At 42.6% G+C, this 18,191-nt stretch overlaps 1 protein-coding gene across 1 annotated transcript in view; it reads right to left on the bottom strand.

Annotated features, from left to right (window-relative positions):
• LOC140403440 (paired box protein Pax-2-like) overlaps window positions 1-9,155 on the bottom strand; it is a 322,556-nt gene extending 313,401 nt beyond the window's left edge. Inside the window, 3 exon segments of the mRNA XM_072491353.1 lie at window positions 1,058-1,255; window positions 4,061-4,271; window positions 7,019-9,155. Of these exon segments, the coding sequence (XP_072347454.1) occupies window positions 1,058-1,255; window positions 4,061-4,271; window positions 7,019-7,061 (452 nt within the window). The 5' untranslated portion in view covers window positions 7,062-9,155.
• Window positions 9,156-18,191: the final 9,036 nt, after the last annotated feature.

Below are 18,191 nucleotides of genomic sequence, written 5' to 3'. Positions count from 1 at the left end.
TCCACCTGGTACATTCTGACCTGCTGCGCAGCCAGGGTGAGTTCAGAGGCTAGTCTGATATTTACTGTGTTTTCATTAGAGGCCCGGGTTTGGAAATTAAAAATCATTTCTGGCACATGTATTTCCCGATTACATTGTGCATAAAACAGACAATATTCCCGGGCCGGCTGTGTCCCTTTGAAGAAGTCTGCCTTTGGAACTGATTTTTTTCTGTGTGTTTGTGTGTGCACAGAACGTTCAGTTCCTCCTGACCAGATCAGTCAGGTATTTCATAATTGAATGTTGGTCTGCCATATACACTGCCAGGTATATCTCGCTCTCCCTCCTGCATGTGTACTTTTGGTTCGATTGGCTGTCAAACTGTTTAATCCCATTATTCCTATATTTACAGCGACCGTCGGTTTAAGACAATCTCCCTTTCATGCCCTTGGACTCGATACATATCACAGGGTTTACAGCCTGACATTATCTGTCTGGGTTTGACCCATATGTTCTTAGTGAAATATACATATTTTCTGATTTATTTCCAAAGCTTTTTTTTATACACCGTACTTAATATTAACCTGATTGTTTGGGTCTTTTGGATTAAACCTGATTCAGGGCGGCACGGTGGTTAGCACTGCTGCCTCACAGCACCAGGGACCCGGGTTCGATTCTGACCTCGGGTGACTGTGTGGAGTTTGCTCTTTCTCCCCGTGTCTGCGTGGGTTTCCTCCGGGTGCCGGTTAGGTGGATTGGCCATGACAAATTGCCCTTTGGTGTCCAAAAATGTGTAGGTTAGGTGGATTGGCCATGTTAAATTGCCCTTTGGTGTCCAAATATGTGCAGATTTTGTAACGGGGATAGGGCGGGGGAATGCATCTGGGTCGAGGTGCTCTTTCTGAGGGTCGGTGCAGACTCGATGGGCCGAATGGCCTCCTTCTGCACCGTGGGGAAATCTATGATTCAAACCTGAGACTAGAATAATTCTTCTACTTATTTCTGCGGGTGTATTTTTTTTTCAAATATATATATATAAACGAAGGGTTTATTTTTTTCTTTAAACCTCTTCCCGTACCTGTTGATGGAGCTGACGCTGGGCACACTATCGTTGTCACAAATCCCCTCGGCCAGAAGTCGGTCACGAATCTCCCACGCGAACATTGTTGGATTCTGCCGCTTGTACTCGGCAATCTTGTCCACTACTTTCGGGGTGGCAACCTTGGGCTTTGAGCCCCCAATCACTCCGGGCTTGATGCTGCCCGTCTCATAGTATCTGAGAGGATAGAAACACCAGAGAAACCAAAACAAGAAGATAGCAAGTAAAACTTCAGCAAAGGACGCGCCCATTCCCCCGCGCGAATTTCAGACAGTGAGCGAGAGAGAGCTTCGCTCTTACAGATTAGAGGTTATACACAGAAATTAATTACACAAGTCTATCTCTTGCAAAATTACATTTAAGGAAACGACAGCGAAAAAAATAAGAGTAAGACTCGACCTCGCTCATTATTTACAGCTTCGTAAAATAGTAAAGCCGAAATAAACCATCAACGTATGCAAAGGTATTATAACCTGTCTGTGTTCTAATCCCCCCTCACTGAAACATACCGCCACGTCGCTGTGGGAGGTTAGACAGCGAAAAGCACTCGTGCACATCACTGTCCCCTTTTTTTTAAATAATGGGGGAAACAATTTTATTAAGGGTACATATAATTAATATTAAAAATTGACTATTTTTTTTACTGCTGAATTTTTTGCCTTTGGGTGAAGATTGGGCCCGTGGGCAAGTGTGTGTGCGTGTGTGTAGCAATGAGTCTCTGCTCTTTATTCGGGCTTCTGTTGCCAGAAGAACGAGATAGAGAGAGGGAGGGAAAGTTGGACATGAGAGGTTGAGAGCAAGAGTTTATTTTTCCCGGTTTGTGGTGTGAAGGTTTATTTGTTCCTTCAGTCAGTGGGTGCCCTTCGTTTTAATGTGTGTGTGTGTGTGTGTGTGTGTCGGGGGGGGGGGCGGTATTAAAGGCCTTTCTCTCCAGGTAATGTTCCCTTTTCCTTTCTCCTCGCATTATCTGATGTGAAACTTGAGCGCACACTCACAGTGTGAACAAGGGATTGCACAGCGGGTTTTAACAGATTTATTTACCACCCCCACCAACCCTCATGTAAACAAGTCTCGCAGCTTCGGTATTTTTCGTGTGTAACAGGGACAGGGGTGTTGGGTGGGGGGGGGGGGGGGGGGGGAAGGGGAGGAGAAATAAATGCAGTTTCCCCTGAATGTGCGCTGTTCAATTTCGACCCTAGGTAAAGTACCACCAATCAGGTGCAAATTGCAACTCTGGGGAGGGCTATAAAGTTAAAGTCAACGGGTCAACGGGTGAAGTGCAAAACCAACTCCGGCTCAACGTAGCATTAATCCTACCCTGGGTGATATCCGCCAGGTGGATGGTTTCCCCGCACGAATGCAGAGGGAAACTTTCAAATGGGTGTTGTACAGACTGGGTGATCCTGCATTGGTTATTAGGGTCCACAGACTTGCGAAGGCTAGTGGATAATATCAACACTTTGCCGCCACCCCCACCCCACTCTCCTCCGCCCCCCACCCCCCAAAAGAAACACTGCATTGCCAATGACGATAATAACCTATTTCAACTGCACACATGTCTTCGGGTTGGACTGGACACAATCAATGATTCCAGGCCACTAAATTCTCAGCTTGATACTGGTAATTTGACCCCTTGCAATTGTAACGTGTTTGGTTCTCAAAACAACCACTTGACAATTGCCACTTCGGCCACTAATAATGTCGACTTTTTTTTACAAACTCAGATTAAAGCTTTGACAAATAGTCATCCAGACATTGAAACGTTCGCCTCCCTTTCCTCTCCACAGACGCTGTCAGACCTGCTGAGATTGTCCAGAATTTCCCCGGGGTTTGTTTTGTGTGTGTGTGTGTGTCGATTTCAGATTCAAGTAATTTCGACTGAAAAAGTGACATCGCCCAGCGATTGCACATTGGAATTTTCAGTGACTCCAGTCGAACTGTAATTCCCTATTCCAGGTTTCCAATGCATTGCTGGCGTCAAGGGGCGGCTGACTTCAGGGTGAAGCAACAGTCATTAAAACTGGGTCCAGCGGTGGTTTGCCAAAATATATATATTTTTCAAAAAGATTGTCGGTTTGAAGGCATTTTGAACAATCCGTTCGGCTCCCTTTTCAAATTGTTAAAGAAAAATACCTCTCTGGTTGCATAGAAAAAATAGGCATTCCTGAGTAAAGGCTTAATCCTCTTTTAGAGGACCTGTTACCCCCTCTCCCCTCTGTCCCTGTGGGGATGGGGTGGGGGGGGGGGGGTCAGACCCATGCCGGGCGTTTAACTGGCAGGCGGGCGCAGTTTAAAAAAAACAAAACTACACCAAAATACCCCCCCCCCCCAACACTCGCAATTCACCTGTCCCGCTAAACCTGCAGCGATTTCCATGCAACCGTGCCAACCTCGCAGGTCTGACAGCGAACAGCAAAATTCCTCCCTCCCTCCTCCGACACCCCTAATTTAATTCCATTTCCTGATCTGGAAGTGGTTCCTTCTCGGGAGGCCACCGAATCTACTTTCGGCTGAAAACGCGTCCCCAATTAGACGTGACACTTCCAAAGATCCCAGTTTTTAAAAAACTGGGTTTGGGGTACTGGCAGGTTGTGGCCCAGCCTATTTGAGTGACTGTGTCGACTCATCTGCTATGATTGTCAGTATTTCTCCCTGGATTAACCGGATCACCCACTCTGCCCTTATTCTGCTGTTATCACAAGCCTCTCTGGTAATCCAACCCATAATTGTCAAATGTGTGTGTTTCGAATTCCCGCTGCTAATTGCTTTGATTTAACTTTCCTCCCCCCCCCCCCCCCCCCACTCAAAAAAAACACTGGGATAGTCTGAGGAAGAGAAGCTGATTTGTGTATGAATGCAAGTAGATGTCTGATATCAGCTCCAGGGAATCATATTTGTGTGTTATCGTTTTTTTTTCTCTCTCTCTCTCTCTCTGCCTCTCTGGTGCTTTCTTTCTCTGCTCTGACAGTATCACCCCCTCACCTGCCCAATATCTTGCTCACACAGCCGTGGCTGACCCGCAGTTGGCGTGAGATGTCGCAGGGTCGAACCCCTTGATGTGCAAGTTCCACAATGCGCTGCCTCACCACGTCAGGCAGGGGCCTGCCGTTCACAAACACTCCTCCCAGCTGATTCACACCCCCGTGCCCTGCAAAACACACACAACTGAACTCATCCCAGGTAGAACTGTAACCTGAAAGAGAGAACACAAAGAGAAAAAAAGGGGGGTGGGGTTAAATAAGGGGTGGGGGGGGTGTGGGGGTAGAGAAGGAGTGGAGCAAAATAAACCAAAATAATGGAAGAGGAGAGAGGGGAGGATGGGGAAAGGGGGAAGAACGAGAGGAAGAAAGAAATCGAAAGTATGGAATAAAGAAATTACATATATGTGGACACGTAGTAAACACATTGCGATTCAAATTTAACTTCACATTACAATAAATATAAAAGGCACACGATTTTTTAATTTATTGATTCTTTCTGCAGGCAAAACAAGTATATTTATGCAGCTGCCAGTCCACCAAATGAATAAGTCTAATGTAACATGGCCTGGTCGTTTAAACTGGCAGAGATATCCAACATACTTTTTCAAATGAGAATCGTGTCTATTTTATTTAAGTCGAGAGATCTGCGTTTAACATGTGGCTGAGGTCCCCGTTTACATTCACCAGCGGGGTTTGGAATGGGTGTTGTGTAAGTGTAGTGTGTGTGTGTGTGTGTTTGACGGAGAGATGAGCTATGCTAACCGGCCGCCTGGTGTTTATATGGGGAGGGTTGTGCATTGAACAGCGAGTTGCAAATGTGCAGGGGTCCCTCGCTGCTTCCTCTGTCTAGGGTTGATCCGTTCCTCCCAGCGTGTGTGTGTGTGGAGTCTCCTTTATTTAGGGGGGGGGGGGGGGGGAGTTAACACGGGTTAAACATTTCCCCATTGCTTCTCTGAGAAGGGGAATTTGCAATTTCAGCGAGGACAGATTTGAAAGGCAACAAAATTAAAAAACACAGCACAGGCAATTCCAGCTCCAATGACCCTGAAGTGATAGTTTCTCTGCCATAATATATACATTTAATAATAATCTTTATTAGTGTCACAAGTAGGCTCACATTAACGCTGCAATGAAGTTACTGTGAAAATATACATTGGTATAATGAATAGGACACACAAGTGACCCATCTGTATGAAGGGCGCATATGTTGCACCCCCTCAATTAATGAGGTGTATCAAATATTTACATTTTCAAAAACAACTTCCCTACACAATTCGGTGTCGATGGTCCTCAATAACATCCCCTTGTCGTGTGAGAGTTTTATATTTAAAAGTAAAAGCGCGTTGAAGTGCTGTGTTATTTATTGCAAAGTGCTGCTTCGCGGGGAGCTGGGAGAATTATATCAAACGGCCCCGTTATGTTTACAAGCCCGTGTGACTCGCAAAAAAAAATCCCAAAAGAGACTCGGGGCTTTCGCGTGGGGGCACAATGGGGTTTCACCTTCCTAATGTTCTTGGGGAGGGGTGGATTTCGAAGTTTCTGCTCACTCAGGAACCACCATTTCGGCAGTTCAAACAGTAACTTAGTGATGTCAACAGCCCTCACCCAAGTCTCAATCGTCCCCCCACCATCAACCCTGGTCGGAGGATTAGAAATATGGATTATATTTTTTTTTGAAGGAGCAAGGTTTTGTTTTTAATTTTTAAATTTTAAAAAATCCGCTCCTTTCTCCTGGGTACGAATTGCAATCCTTAAATACCCTCTACTGAAAATAACACTTGAAGAGCGGGGTAGAATATTAGATAGTGCCACTTGTTTGTTCCCAGTTACCCTCTGCTCTCCGATATGTGGTTTGAAGTTACTGTCTGGCAAAACTCCTATCAGATTCATCATCAATAATTCAGACCAGCTTTGATATCTTAGATTACGGATTATTTGAGGGCCGCATTATCAAGGGAAGATTAGAATAAATAATTTAATAAAATAACCTTTTACGCTGTAATATCTGTTAGCCAGCCAATACATGAATATACATATTCATATACATTCAGGGAACCAAGCATAAAGTGGGAAACGATTTGTTTCCCCCCAGTTCCTGTGCTACATTCCATCGAGATTAGTATGGATTATGAAGTTATTCTGTTAATTAATTATGGGACTATATACATATGTATGTATGTGCTGTCTGTAACTGTGCGTGTGTGTGTCAGCAGTTCAGCCCGTGTTGGGGATCATAGTGTTTCAGAGACTTCTACTACTCTCGGAGTCCTACACGTGGGAAATGCTTAAACTAGGGACCGGAGGGAGAGGCGGCACCAGATGATGTCTTACAAAATGGCACGGTCAGCGAAAAAATGTTTTTTATATTTCGGTTCCAATCCTCAAGAGGCAAGGGAATAAAAACAGCTGGCAGCCCGGGGAAGGAGCAAATCCCGCAAGCAACAAAACACAACAAACAAACCGACAAAAAAAAAACCTCCACACACACACACACACAACCTCGCTTTTATATTGGTGACTAGGCGAATATTTAGTGAGGGCATTTGTGAAGGAAGCTTTCATGTGCAAACTCGGTATCGAAAGTTGAAAAAGGGTCCTTTTTAAAAAAAAAATATATATATATACAACTGCTGTGAGATTTGTCTCCCTTAAAGGGCAATTATAATTCGCCTGTTTAAACAGTTTTCAAATTCCAATTTAAAATATGCCATGATACATCTAAAATCAGTTTAAACAGAATGGAGATAAAAGTGGCATTTCGAGCAGTAAATGTTCGTGTAACTATCCTGTTCTTTTTGTAACATAAAGTGATGGAGATCCCGCGCATAACTCTACTCAATCAAATAGACTAGTAATTATAAATAGAGACGCTTTCGGAATTGGGCGCTTTGCAAGTCCGACAGCTTAAAATAGGGTTTTACAGGCGTTTAACAAAAGAAAAATACAATTGCCTACTCACTGTGCATAGCCGAGAAAGGGTCTGCTTTGCAATGTATATCCATGAGTCTGAATGCAACAGCAATGAAAGGTGCTGATTCCGCCCGTCTCGTCTTTTTTTTAATTGAACGCTTACGTTAATGCAGGGGGGGAAACATTGGTTGTAAACAAGAAAACAAAACACACACAAAAAAAAAACTTTTCTCTCTCTCTCTTTCTCTCTCCTTTCAGTTGTGGCCGGCGAGGCGAGAATTAGAACTATCCTGGTGGAGAAAGTTAAGTGACTGGCGTCCCTTGTCCTCACTCAGTCCTCTGCTGGGCTGGAGATGGGGCAGAGCTCGGCAATCGGACAGGTGGGACGCATGTCCGTCCACTTTTCTCAAATGATTTTGGTGCAAATCAGCGTCAGTCGGAAGCCCAGCCTGGGATTTATAGTTTAGAGAGAGAGATTTTTTGAAAAAAAAACACCCCTCACACGCAGTGACGGGGAATGGACGCGCGACACGTCTTTTTTTTTTTGTTTTGGCAGTTTCAGTGTCCTTTCAACGTTTTGCACCTTCAACTCTCAATCCTTCCCCTCTTTCGCCCCTTCTCCTTCAAGCTGCGCCAGTGCCACAGGCCGTTGTGCGGGATGGAGAGGGAGGACAGGCGTCCAGCAGGCAGGCTCTGCTTAGTTGCTGGCGCTCCTTGCAGGTTTTCAAGTGCAGTCTGGAACCCGGGCTATTGCTTGCCTCTCTCTAAAACCCTGCGCGGATTCCAGCCACTCCACTCCCCTTTAGAAAGATGGATGACTTGTCAGACAAAGGCAATAGATTACAACACTTTGTGATTCGCCAACGCAGATTGGACCCCAAATGAGGAGGTCCCGTGATCTGCCACTCTGAGAGTCACCATTCGCAAACAGACACACACATTCTCATATACAGATACACACACATTAATACAGTAACAATCTCACACTCACATATACAGATATATACAAGTAGACACAGTAACAATCACACACACATATGCAGATATATACACACAGACACACTCACATATACAGATATATACACACAGACACACTCACATATACAGATATATACAAGTAGACACAGTAACAATCACACACACATATACAGATATATACACAGACACACTCACATATACAGATATGTACACACAGACACACTCACATATACAGATATATACAAGTAGACACAGTAACAATCGCACACACACATATACAGATATATACACACAGACACACTCACATATACAGATATATACACATAGACACACTCACATATACAGATATATACAAAGTAGACACAGTAACAATCACACATACATATGCAGATATATACACACAGACACACTCACATATACAGATATATACACACAGACACACTCACATATACACACAGACACACTCACATATACAGATATATACACAAGTAGACACAGTAGCAATCACGCACACACATACAGATCTATACACAGATATAATAATACACACACTCACACATACAGATACACACATTCACATATACAGACACACACACATATACAGGTACACACACATTCACATCTACAGACACACACGCACACTCACGGATACAGATACACACACACTCACATATACAGATAAAACACATTCACATATACAGATACACACACACTCACGTATACAGATAACACATTCACATATACAGATACACACTCACATACAGATACACACACTCACGTATACAGATACACACATACATATACCACACATTCACATATACAGATACACACACATTCACATATACAGACACACACACACTTACATATACAGATACACACACATTCACATATACAGATACACACACTCACATATACAGATACACACACACTCACATATACAGATACACACATTCACATATACAGATACACACACACTCACATATACATATACACACATTCACATATATAGATACACACACACTCACATATACAGATACACACACATTCACATATACAGATACACACACTCACATATAATATACACACACACACTCACATACAGATACACACACACTAATACAGTAACCATCTCACGCACACATATACAGATATATACAAGTAGACACAGTAATAATCACACACACATATACATATATATATATACACACAGACATATGCAGATATATACACAGGCACACTCACATTTACATATATATACAAGTAGACACAGTAACAGTCACACACACATACAGATATATACACACAGATGCAATAATACACATACACAGATATATACAAATAGACACAGTAACAATCACACACATACTCAAATATATATATATATATACATTGACACAGTAACAATCACGCACACATATGTACAGATATAGACACACAGATACAATCACACATGCTCACATATACAAATGTATACACATAGACACAGTAACAATCACACACACTCAAATATACAGTCACACACAGACAGTAGCAATCACACACACATATACAATCACATTCACATATACAGAGACAAACAAAGAGACAAAGTAACAATCACACTCACTCATGTCTTCAGATATATACACATTACACACAGAGTAACAATCATACATACACCTCCATAAAGAGATATTTATACATAGACAAAGTAACAAACACACAGACTCACATGTACACATGTATACACATAGGCACAGTAACAATCACACACAGACTCACATATACAGATACAAGCACACAAACAAAGAAACAATAACACACTCACATATACACACACACTCACATAAACACTGTAAAAATCACACACACTCACATATACAGATATATGCAGATAGACAAAGTAACAATCACACACACATTCACACATGCAGATATAAGCACATAGACACAGTAACAAGCATGCACTCACATATACAAATATATAAACATAGACATACAGTAACACACACACACTCACATATACAGATATATACACACAGACACAGTAACAACCACACATATATTCACATATACAGACATACACACCGACACAGTAACAATCACACACCCACATATACAAATATATATATATATATGTAGACACAGTAAAACTCACGCACTCACATACAAGTATATAAATAGAGACACACAGTGACACTCATACACACACTGACATAGACAGATACATTCACATTGACACACAGTAAGACTCACACAGATATTCACAAATATATACACATGGACACACAATAACACTCACACACGCACTCACATATACAGATATATACACAAAGACACAGTAACAATCACACACATACACACAGAGACAGATAAATATCCATAAACACAGCAACAATCACACACACATACATATACAAGTATATGCACATAGACACACAGTATCAATAACACACACTCACAAACAAATATACATGGAGGGCACTCAAATAAATATACATAAACACAGTAACAATCATACACACACATATACCGATGTATACAGACACATATACATACACAGTAACAATGACAAACGCACGCTCACATATATAGATATATACACCTAGACACAGTAACAATGACACACAGACATATACACATTGACACACAGTAACAATCACACAGACACTCACATATATAAATACATACACATATACACAGTAACAATCACACACACACTTGCATATACAATATACACATAGACAGAACAACAATCACACACACACTCTCTCATATAGAAAAATATACACATATATAGATATACACACAGTAAAATGATGCACACACATATACAGATATATACACACAGACATAGTAACAATCACACACACACACACATACAGAGACAGAAACATAGTAAAACACACATTCACACATACAGATGCTCAGATAGACACACAGTAACAATCACACACACTCACATCTACATACATATACACATAGACACAGTAACACTGACACACACACTCACATATGCAGCTATATGCACATAGGCACAGTAAAACTCACATAGACACTCACATATGCAGATATATACAACTAATCACATTAACACTCATATACAAACTCACATATGCAGATACACACACAGAGACACTAACAATCATGCTCACACTCACATATACTGATATATACACATACAGTTACAATCACGCACACATATATACAAATATATACACATTGACACATAGACACACAGTAACGCACACTCACATATATAAATAAATATATAAACATAGACACATAGACACACAGTAACACACACTCACATATACAGATAAATATATAAACATAGACACATAGACACACAGGAACACACACTCACATATACAGATAAATATACATAAACACATTAACAATCACATACACCACAATCATATATACAGATACATACACATAGACACAGTAACAATCACGCACACCCACATATACAGATATATACACATAGACAAAGTAACAGTATCACACACTCACGTATATAGATGCATACATATAGATGCAGTAAGAATCACACACTCACATGTACAGATGTGTACATATAGACACATAGTATCAATCCCACACACACAAACACTCACATACACATAGGCAAAGCAACAATCACACACATATGCACACATTCACATGTACAGATACAAACACATATACATAGACACACACATGTACACACACAGATATAGAAAGACATATGCATAAACTGAAATACGCATGGACATACTCATGTATAGACACACAAATTCAGAAGCATACACAAACGCACATATAGAAACACACATTTTTATATGTAAGTATGCAGTTTATACTAACGCATAGATAGTTAGACATGTACGTACACACATGTACATACACACATATGCACAAACGTACAATCGCATATACAGAGATACACTCGCATATACAGTAATATATACAGAGACACGCGCATACATACACAAGCACAAAGTCACAATCATATAAACTGCATTCTTACATATAACAAAATGTACGCTTACACTCACAAACATGCACACACTCAACATTCGTTCATACACGCACTCACACGCCAAATTCAGAATCTGAGTTCCGATTTGATTTGGGAAATTGAATTGGGAAATTGTGTCAAAACGATAAGTGGAATAAGTCAAGATCCAACTCTCCTGAATATCTGTGGCCGGTTCAGTCTCTGCGTGGCCTGCGCTTCCCTCGAAAGAGAGCATATGTATTCCTGTCTACTTCCAAATTGAATCGTGCGGGAAGAGCCACTGCCTGTGCATCTGTTTGTTTTAAACAGATTGACTCTTTATTGCAATCAGCCACTTCTCAAGAAGGGTATATATCACACGGCAATTGGTGCCTCGACTTCCTGGGTCTCTGATTTCTGTGTCAGCCGACCCTTTGAACCCTACCTCGGCCCCGTTGCTGCTCCACCTTAGCTGACAACCTGCCCTTTCTGAAACGTTGGAAGGTGGACTTAAACCGACAGGACTTTTTTTTCTTCCCCCCCCCCCCCCCCCCCTCAAGAAACATTTCCGAGGACATCAATAGGGATTTCCGAGGACATCAATAGGGTTTGCAAATCACACTGTACTCTGCTTCCTGAACTTGTTTTCTCTCTCTCTGTGTTATTAATGATGTTTTCTCTTAACGTACCACTTATTCCGTGTGTCAATGCACCAATTAAGCGAACCCTCGAACAATCTGACAGCTTTGCAAAAGTATTAAATGCTGAAAGCCGCATTGGAAACTTGGTGCAATGTGTGTGAAAGTGGCTGGAATTTGAAAAGTTTGATTTCGTCCCTTGCCGTTTTCGAATGGCCAAAAACCTTCCACAAACTTATTTAAAATAATAAAAATTTTGCTCACTTCTGAGCGATTGAGAGGTGATTTTTAAAAAGTTTTGTTTTATATTCCTAGGGGCGCCGTGTCGTCGAGAGTTCTGTAGGTGGCGCTAGCTTTTTTGCTTCTCGCTCAGAAGTCTGATCAATTTTGATATATGAAAAAAAAGCTATTTGGGGTGAGTTCAAAGTTGGATGTATTCAGAGTTCCCGCAGTTCTCCCGGGACACAATAGAAACTTCTATTTAGAGGGGGGAAAAACACACACACACAACTCCGGCCAACAGAACTTTGTTAAACCTCTAAGGGCATAAATCTGGTGGCGACTATGAATAAAGATCTCCCTTTGATCTCTGCTAAATCAGAGATTATTTGATACCGATATGAATATAAAGCCTGCTTGTTAAATTGTATTAATTTCGCTATTTACCACTGTCGCTCTGCTTGGAACCAAATCAATCGTCTGATTTCTTAGTGACAAATCATTTAATCTGTCATCAGACTGCTTGTATTCAAACGATTTCCCGTCACTGTGTGCACCTTTTGTAATTGAAATCTCTCTCCCTCTCTCTACCCCCCCCCCCCCCCACCCCACTTCCTCCAGACTCCAGCCCCATTTCCACAGTTGAAGTGATTTTCGTTTGCAAACAATTCCCCCAGTTAACCGCCCCAGCTTGAAGTGCACCCTTCAAATCGGTGACACCCCCCCCCCCCACCACCCCCCTCCAGACATGAACAAGGCACTAGGCAGGTCACCCCCCAGCCCACATCGTTCCCCGCCACAATTAAGTCCCCCCCCCTCCACTTTGCCAAAAACTTCAAATACCACTTCTGAGCCCCCCTTCAATTCAAGTCAGTTCGCGTGATTTAGTCTGAGTCGCTGTATTTTTGATTCTAAACCAAAAGTATTTCTATATATGTGTGTGTGTGTGTGTGTGTTTTGCAGACAGAGCAAGTCTGCAGACCAGTGTAAAGAGGATGCAGTGAACACAACACAGCTGGGTGAAGTGTGGCTGGGGAGGGGTTGGAGGGGGTGAGGGGACACGCCGAGGTGCATTTGTCCTGCGTGAAGTGTTTGATATTCCTGGACCCTTCATCCTAGACTCCCTTCCTTCTGGGCTCCAAGTGAGCCAGGAGGAGACAGGGTCGAATCTCGCTGCTCCCCTGCGCTCGCCCTGCTAAACGCGAGGGAGGAACTGTCATTCTGTTAAACAGGGCATTCGAGGCGAATCTGTGCAAATTCATTTGATGTAGCGCAGGAGTTATTAAAAGGCTTGAAATGTTAATGGGGTTAGCCGCAGCAAAAGGGAAACGGGGCTTCAACGGCGAAGAGCACGCTGTAAATCGCTATTGTAAAGAGGGACACGGATTTGTATCATGAATCAAAAAGGACAAATTAGTGCAATGTGGCCCGCATTATGTGCTACTTTTTGCTGCAAGTACCCCGTGTAAACAGTCCCTTTGCTGCCTCTCCTCCAGTATCGTGGACAATTGTGAGAATTTCCACCCAGTTGTGAAAGCTGCTGACGTTAAATTAACACAGTGACAGTTGTTAAAAATCCGGAATCCACCAACCTAAGAATTTGTTTGTTTTTGTATTTTAAAAAACGCAAAGTTTTGCATTAATAAAAAAAGTAGCACTTTATTTTGGACGGGAGATTTCTGACAACCATTAATTGGCCTCAAATCAGACCTCGTCCCTGTATTTATGTTTAGCATGTCAACTTTTTAGAAAACGACTTTATTTTGTTCTGATGGGGAAAGGGTTGCTCTACACGTTATTGCATGAAAATAATAATCTGGACCAGGAATGAAACGGGACACTCCCCCCCCCCCCCCCCCCCACCGAATTAGTGACAAATAATCTAATTGCAGATTCACGCTCACCTACTTTGGGTCCAGGGGCAATAATATTTGAGTGGAAGTGAGTCACTGAACTGGCAAAAAAATGCTTTGGCCAAAAAGCGAGGAAGGGAGATAAACTCTCTCTTTAATTGTGCCACGTCCTTCCGATGCCAGTTTTGAGACTTGGGAGAGTTTGGAGGGGGTGTAATGGTTGGCTGACCCCGCTCTCTAGTCTTTCATTAACCTATTTCACAGGAAGCCCCCCCAGCTTCATTTACACTTCAAAGAGTTGCGCCTTCTCGCCCAGCGGAAATTAAAGAAAAATAAACTTTTTTTTTTTTGGGGGGGGGGGGGGGGGGTGGTAGGGGGCGAGTGAGTGAGGGGCTGCTTTGAGAGAGAGGGGGGGGTCGGTGTAGATTCTTCAGATCAGCCCCTCCACGGCCGCAGTCAACCCTCCTTTCACCTTATGGACTAAATGTTTGAGGCAAATCACTTGATTATCCGTTTTATGCAGACTCCCCCCCCCCCCCCCCCCCCCCCTTGTCCTCTCACTGTCTAAACTCTCTAATCGTGTTACGTGTAAATATACTGGTCGGATCAACAGCCACTTGCTGTTTGCACACAGGATTAACCGTGATGTATCTGTCTTTGATCTGCATTCAGTAACAGGACAAGTGCCGGCCGTTTGAAAGTTAAAATGCAGGACGCGGGCAGAATGCAGTTTAATTTTCTGTGCTAGGATGTGTTTTTTGCTATGTAAAAAAACTGCTTTTCACTCGAAACTCTCGCTGCTAAAAGTGGTCCCCCCCGTGAATTACGAATCTTGCGTTTCTGGTGAATTGCTTGGGAACTTGCCATGATTTCTTTCTTCTTCTGATATTTGTCTTTCGTTTCTCGAGCTCTCCTGAATGCGGTTTTATAGGCGACTCGCGTGGAAGATTGTGGGTCGTGTGTGTAAACTGTGCAGGGTTAATAGATAATAGTGAGTATTTCAGTGCGAGGCAGTGTGTGTGTAAGTGTCTACATGTGTGCCTCGGTGCGTGTGTATATGTGTGTGTGTGCATGTCTGTCTGTATGGATCTATCTGTGTGTTTGTGTGTATATATCTAATTGTGTGTGTGCCTATGTACGTGTGTGTGTATATGAGTGTGTTTGTATATGTTTGCATGTGTTGTGCATATGTGTCTCTGTATGCATCTATCTGTGCGCTTGTGTGTCCGTGTATGTATCCATTTGTCTGTGTGTCTGTGTATGTATGTGTGCCGATGTACGTGAGTGCGTATGTGTGCACAAGTGCATGTATGTCTGTGTGTATCTATCTGTTTGTGTGTATGTGCGTGTATCCGTGTGTGCGCGTATGTCTGTAAGTATGTGCGTGTGCCTATGTGCGTGGGCCAATGTATGTTTGTGTGTGCCTGTGTGTGAATATGTGTTTGTATATGTGTGTGTGTGTGTGGGGGGGGGGGGGGTCAGGCAATATCAGTATACTGCACATTCCTAGTAGTTTGGTAAGAATTCTGCTTGAGAAGAGGAGGAAATAATGACATTGAATAAACTTTATTGCATATAAACGCATAGATGCAAACCGCATATACATATTCTGGGAGTATGCCAGTGTGCCTGTTTGTGTTGCGGCGTGTGCCTAGATATAGATATTATATAAACACACATATATATATATATGTGTGTGCGTACATGTCACAGTGTCTACCTGGTATATATCGGCACACTCCCAAAAATGATCCAATCATTCCCAAATTAATAGCCATTGTTCAAGCGGAATTCAAAGTGTACTAAGATGTGCTGGCGGTACGCGAATGGTACACGGTGCCAGTTTGTGCTGTGTGCGCCCTTTGACTCGCTCTGGATCTGTGCATTTTGCAGAAGTTGAGGCGCTCTGGTCGGAAATGTAGCGGCAATTTCACAGTCCGGAGAACATTTTGCCTAAAGCAACTTGATGTTTTTTCCCCTCTCTTTTCCCCCTCCTCCCTTGTCTCGGACCCCTCCCCAAGATTACTGCCCTCTTACCTTGCGGTGCTTGGCTGGAATGCACAGTTCAACAAAAAAAAACAGGAAGCAGAGGATAAAATAAATGTTATATTCAATCTGGTCACGCTACATCGGTAATAGCCTATTTTCCCTTCTTTTGCATCTGCCTGTTTTGAATGCTAATAACACACGTGTAGGGTTACTTTCCAGCCGCCTTGCAATTAACACTTTCTTTGGCAAAACTGATTCTGGAATTTTGTTTTGTTGTTTTTGTATACAGCCGGGCAAAGAAGTGAAATCCCAAATTCATATCAGTGGGAGATGTGTGAACGACTTTCAGAGCCACACACAGTTCAGAATGACCTCCTTAATCTTTGCTCAACCCCTCCCCCCAAAAAAAATCCAAATGGCATTTATTTTTACACAGCATGAAAGATTAAGTTCTGACCATGGTAAAACCCAGTGGAACACACTGAAAAATACAAACTCGGCCAGCCTGACAGATTAATGACATTTAGCCCACGTTGAAACGTTCCTAATATATTTTCTTATCCAGATTTATGATATCAGCAGAAGTCCTGCCCGCACATGCTTTACACCATTGTATTTCGCGGCGGCCTTGTGCTTAAACAGACCCCAGATGTGAGTGTCAGTGAATGCTGATCTGTGCTATGCCCATTCTGCCACTGCAGCCTGCGTGTAAGATGGCAAGCAATGTTAATCTAGACTGCAGAGGCTGTGCAAGTGGGGGTTGAGACAACACACACTGCAAAAATAATATTGACACGCATACATATACATAGCCACAGATACACATATCCGTACACATGTGGCACAGTAATAACAGACAGATATAGGCACATTCCCTGGCATTAAGAAACACACAGGCTCCAGACATACACAAATATGGGAATACATGTGCATATGTACATATGCATGTTAATGCATACACAAATGTGTAGGCTGATAGATCAGGCCACATGAACAGTATACAAAGTCAAGCTAAAGCCACATTGATTTTCTCACGGCACAGACTCCAGATACACAGTCACATTTATCCACTTACAAACATTAAATAAAGGTTCATTTTATTAGATATATAAGGAAAGCAGGCGGGTTTCCTATTGTGCCATGTGTTGAATGAGAGGGGGGGGGGGTGCGGATAGTGGAACTTAAATGTGCTCTTTTAGTATCTGAATGCGTTGGGCCTGTGGTCGGCACTTTCCCTGGGTATAGGTGCGGAGTGACCTCCACAGGGGTAATAAGAGGGGTGGGAGGATAACTAACAGGGAGGCAGCGAGAGAGAGAACAGCTCTGGCAGTAAAAACTAAAAGGCAAACAACAGGGTAATTCACAGCAAGCCGCTAAGAGAGAGGATGATATCTAAATATTGCACCCAGAAAGGGGGCAAGGGCAGGGTTGGGGGAGGTGTCAAAATGGAGGGGGGGGGGGGGATGCCGGTGAGAAAGAATGTAAACTACCTTTTCTGGGCCTAAGTGAGTGATATTTAGCACCTGCCCTGCCACAAACTCGCATTACAATGCAGTAAACTGCTCTGAAATCTGAAAGAGAAAA

Source organism: Scyliorhinus torazame, chromosome 28, assembly GCF_047496885.1.
Source record: "Scyliorhinus torazame isolate Kashiwa2021f chromosome 28, sScyTor2.1, whole genome shotgun sequence".
NCBI lineage: Eukaryota > Metazoa > Chordata > Chondrichthyes > Carcharhiniformes > Scyliorhinidae > Scyliorhinus > Scyliorhinus torazame.
The sequence above is the reverse complement of the archived record's forward strand: the minus strand, read 5'-3'. Positions and strand labels throughout refer to the sequence as shown.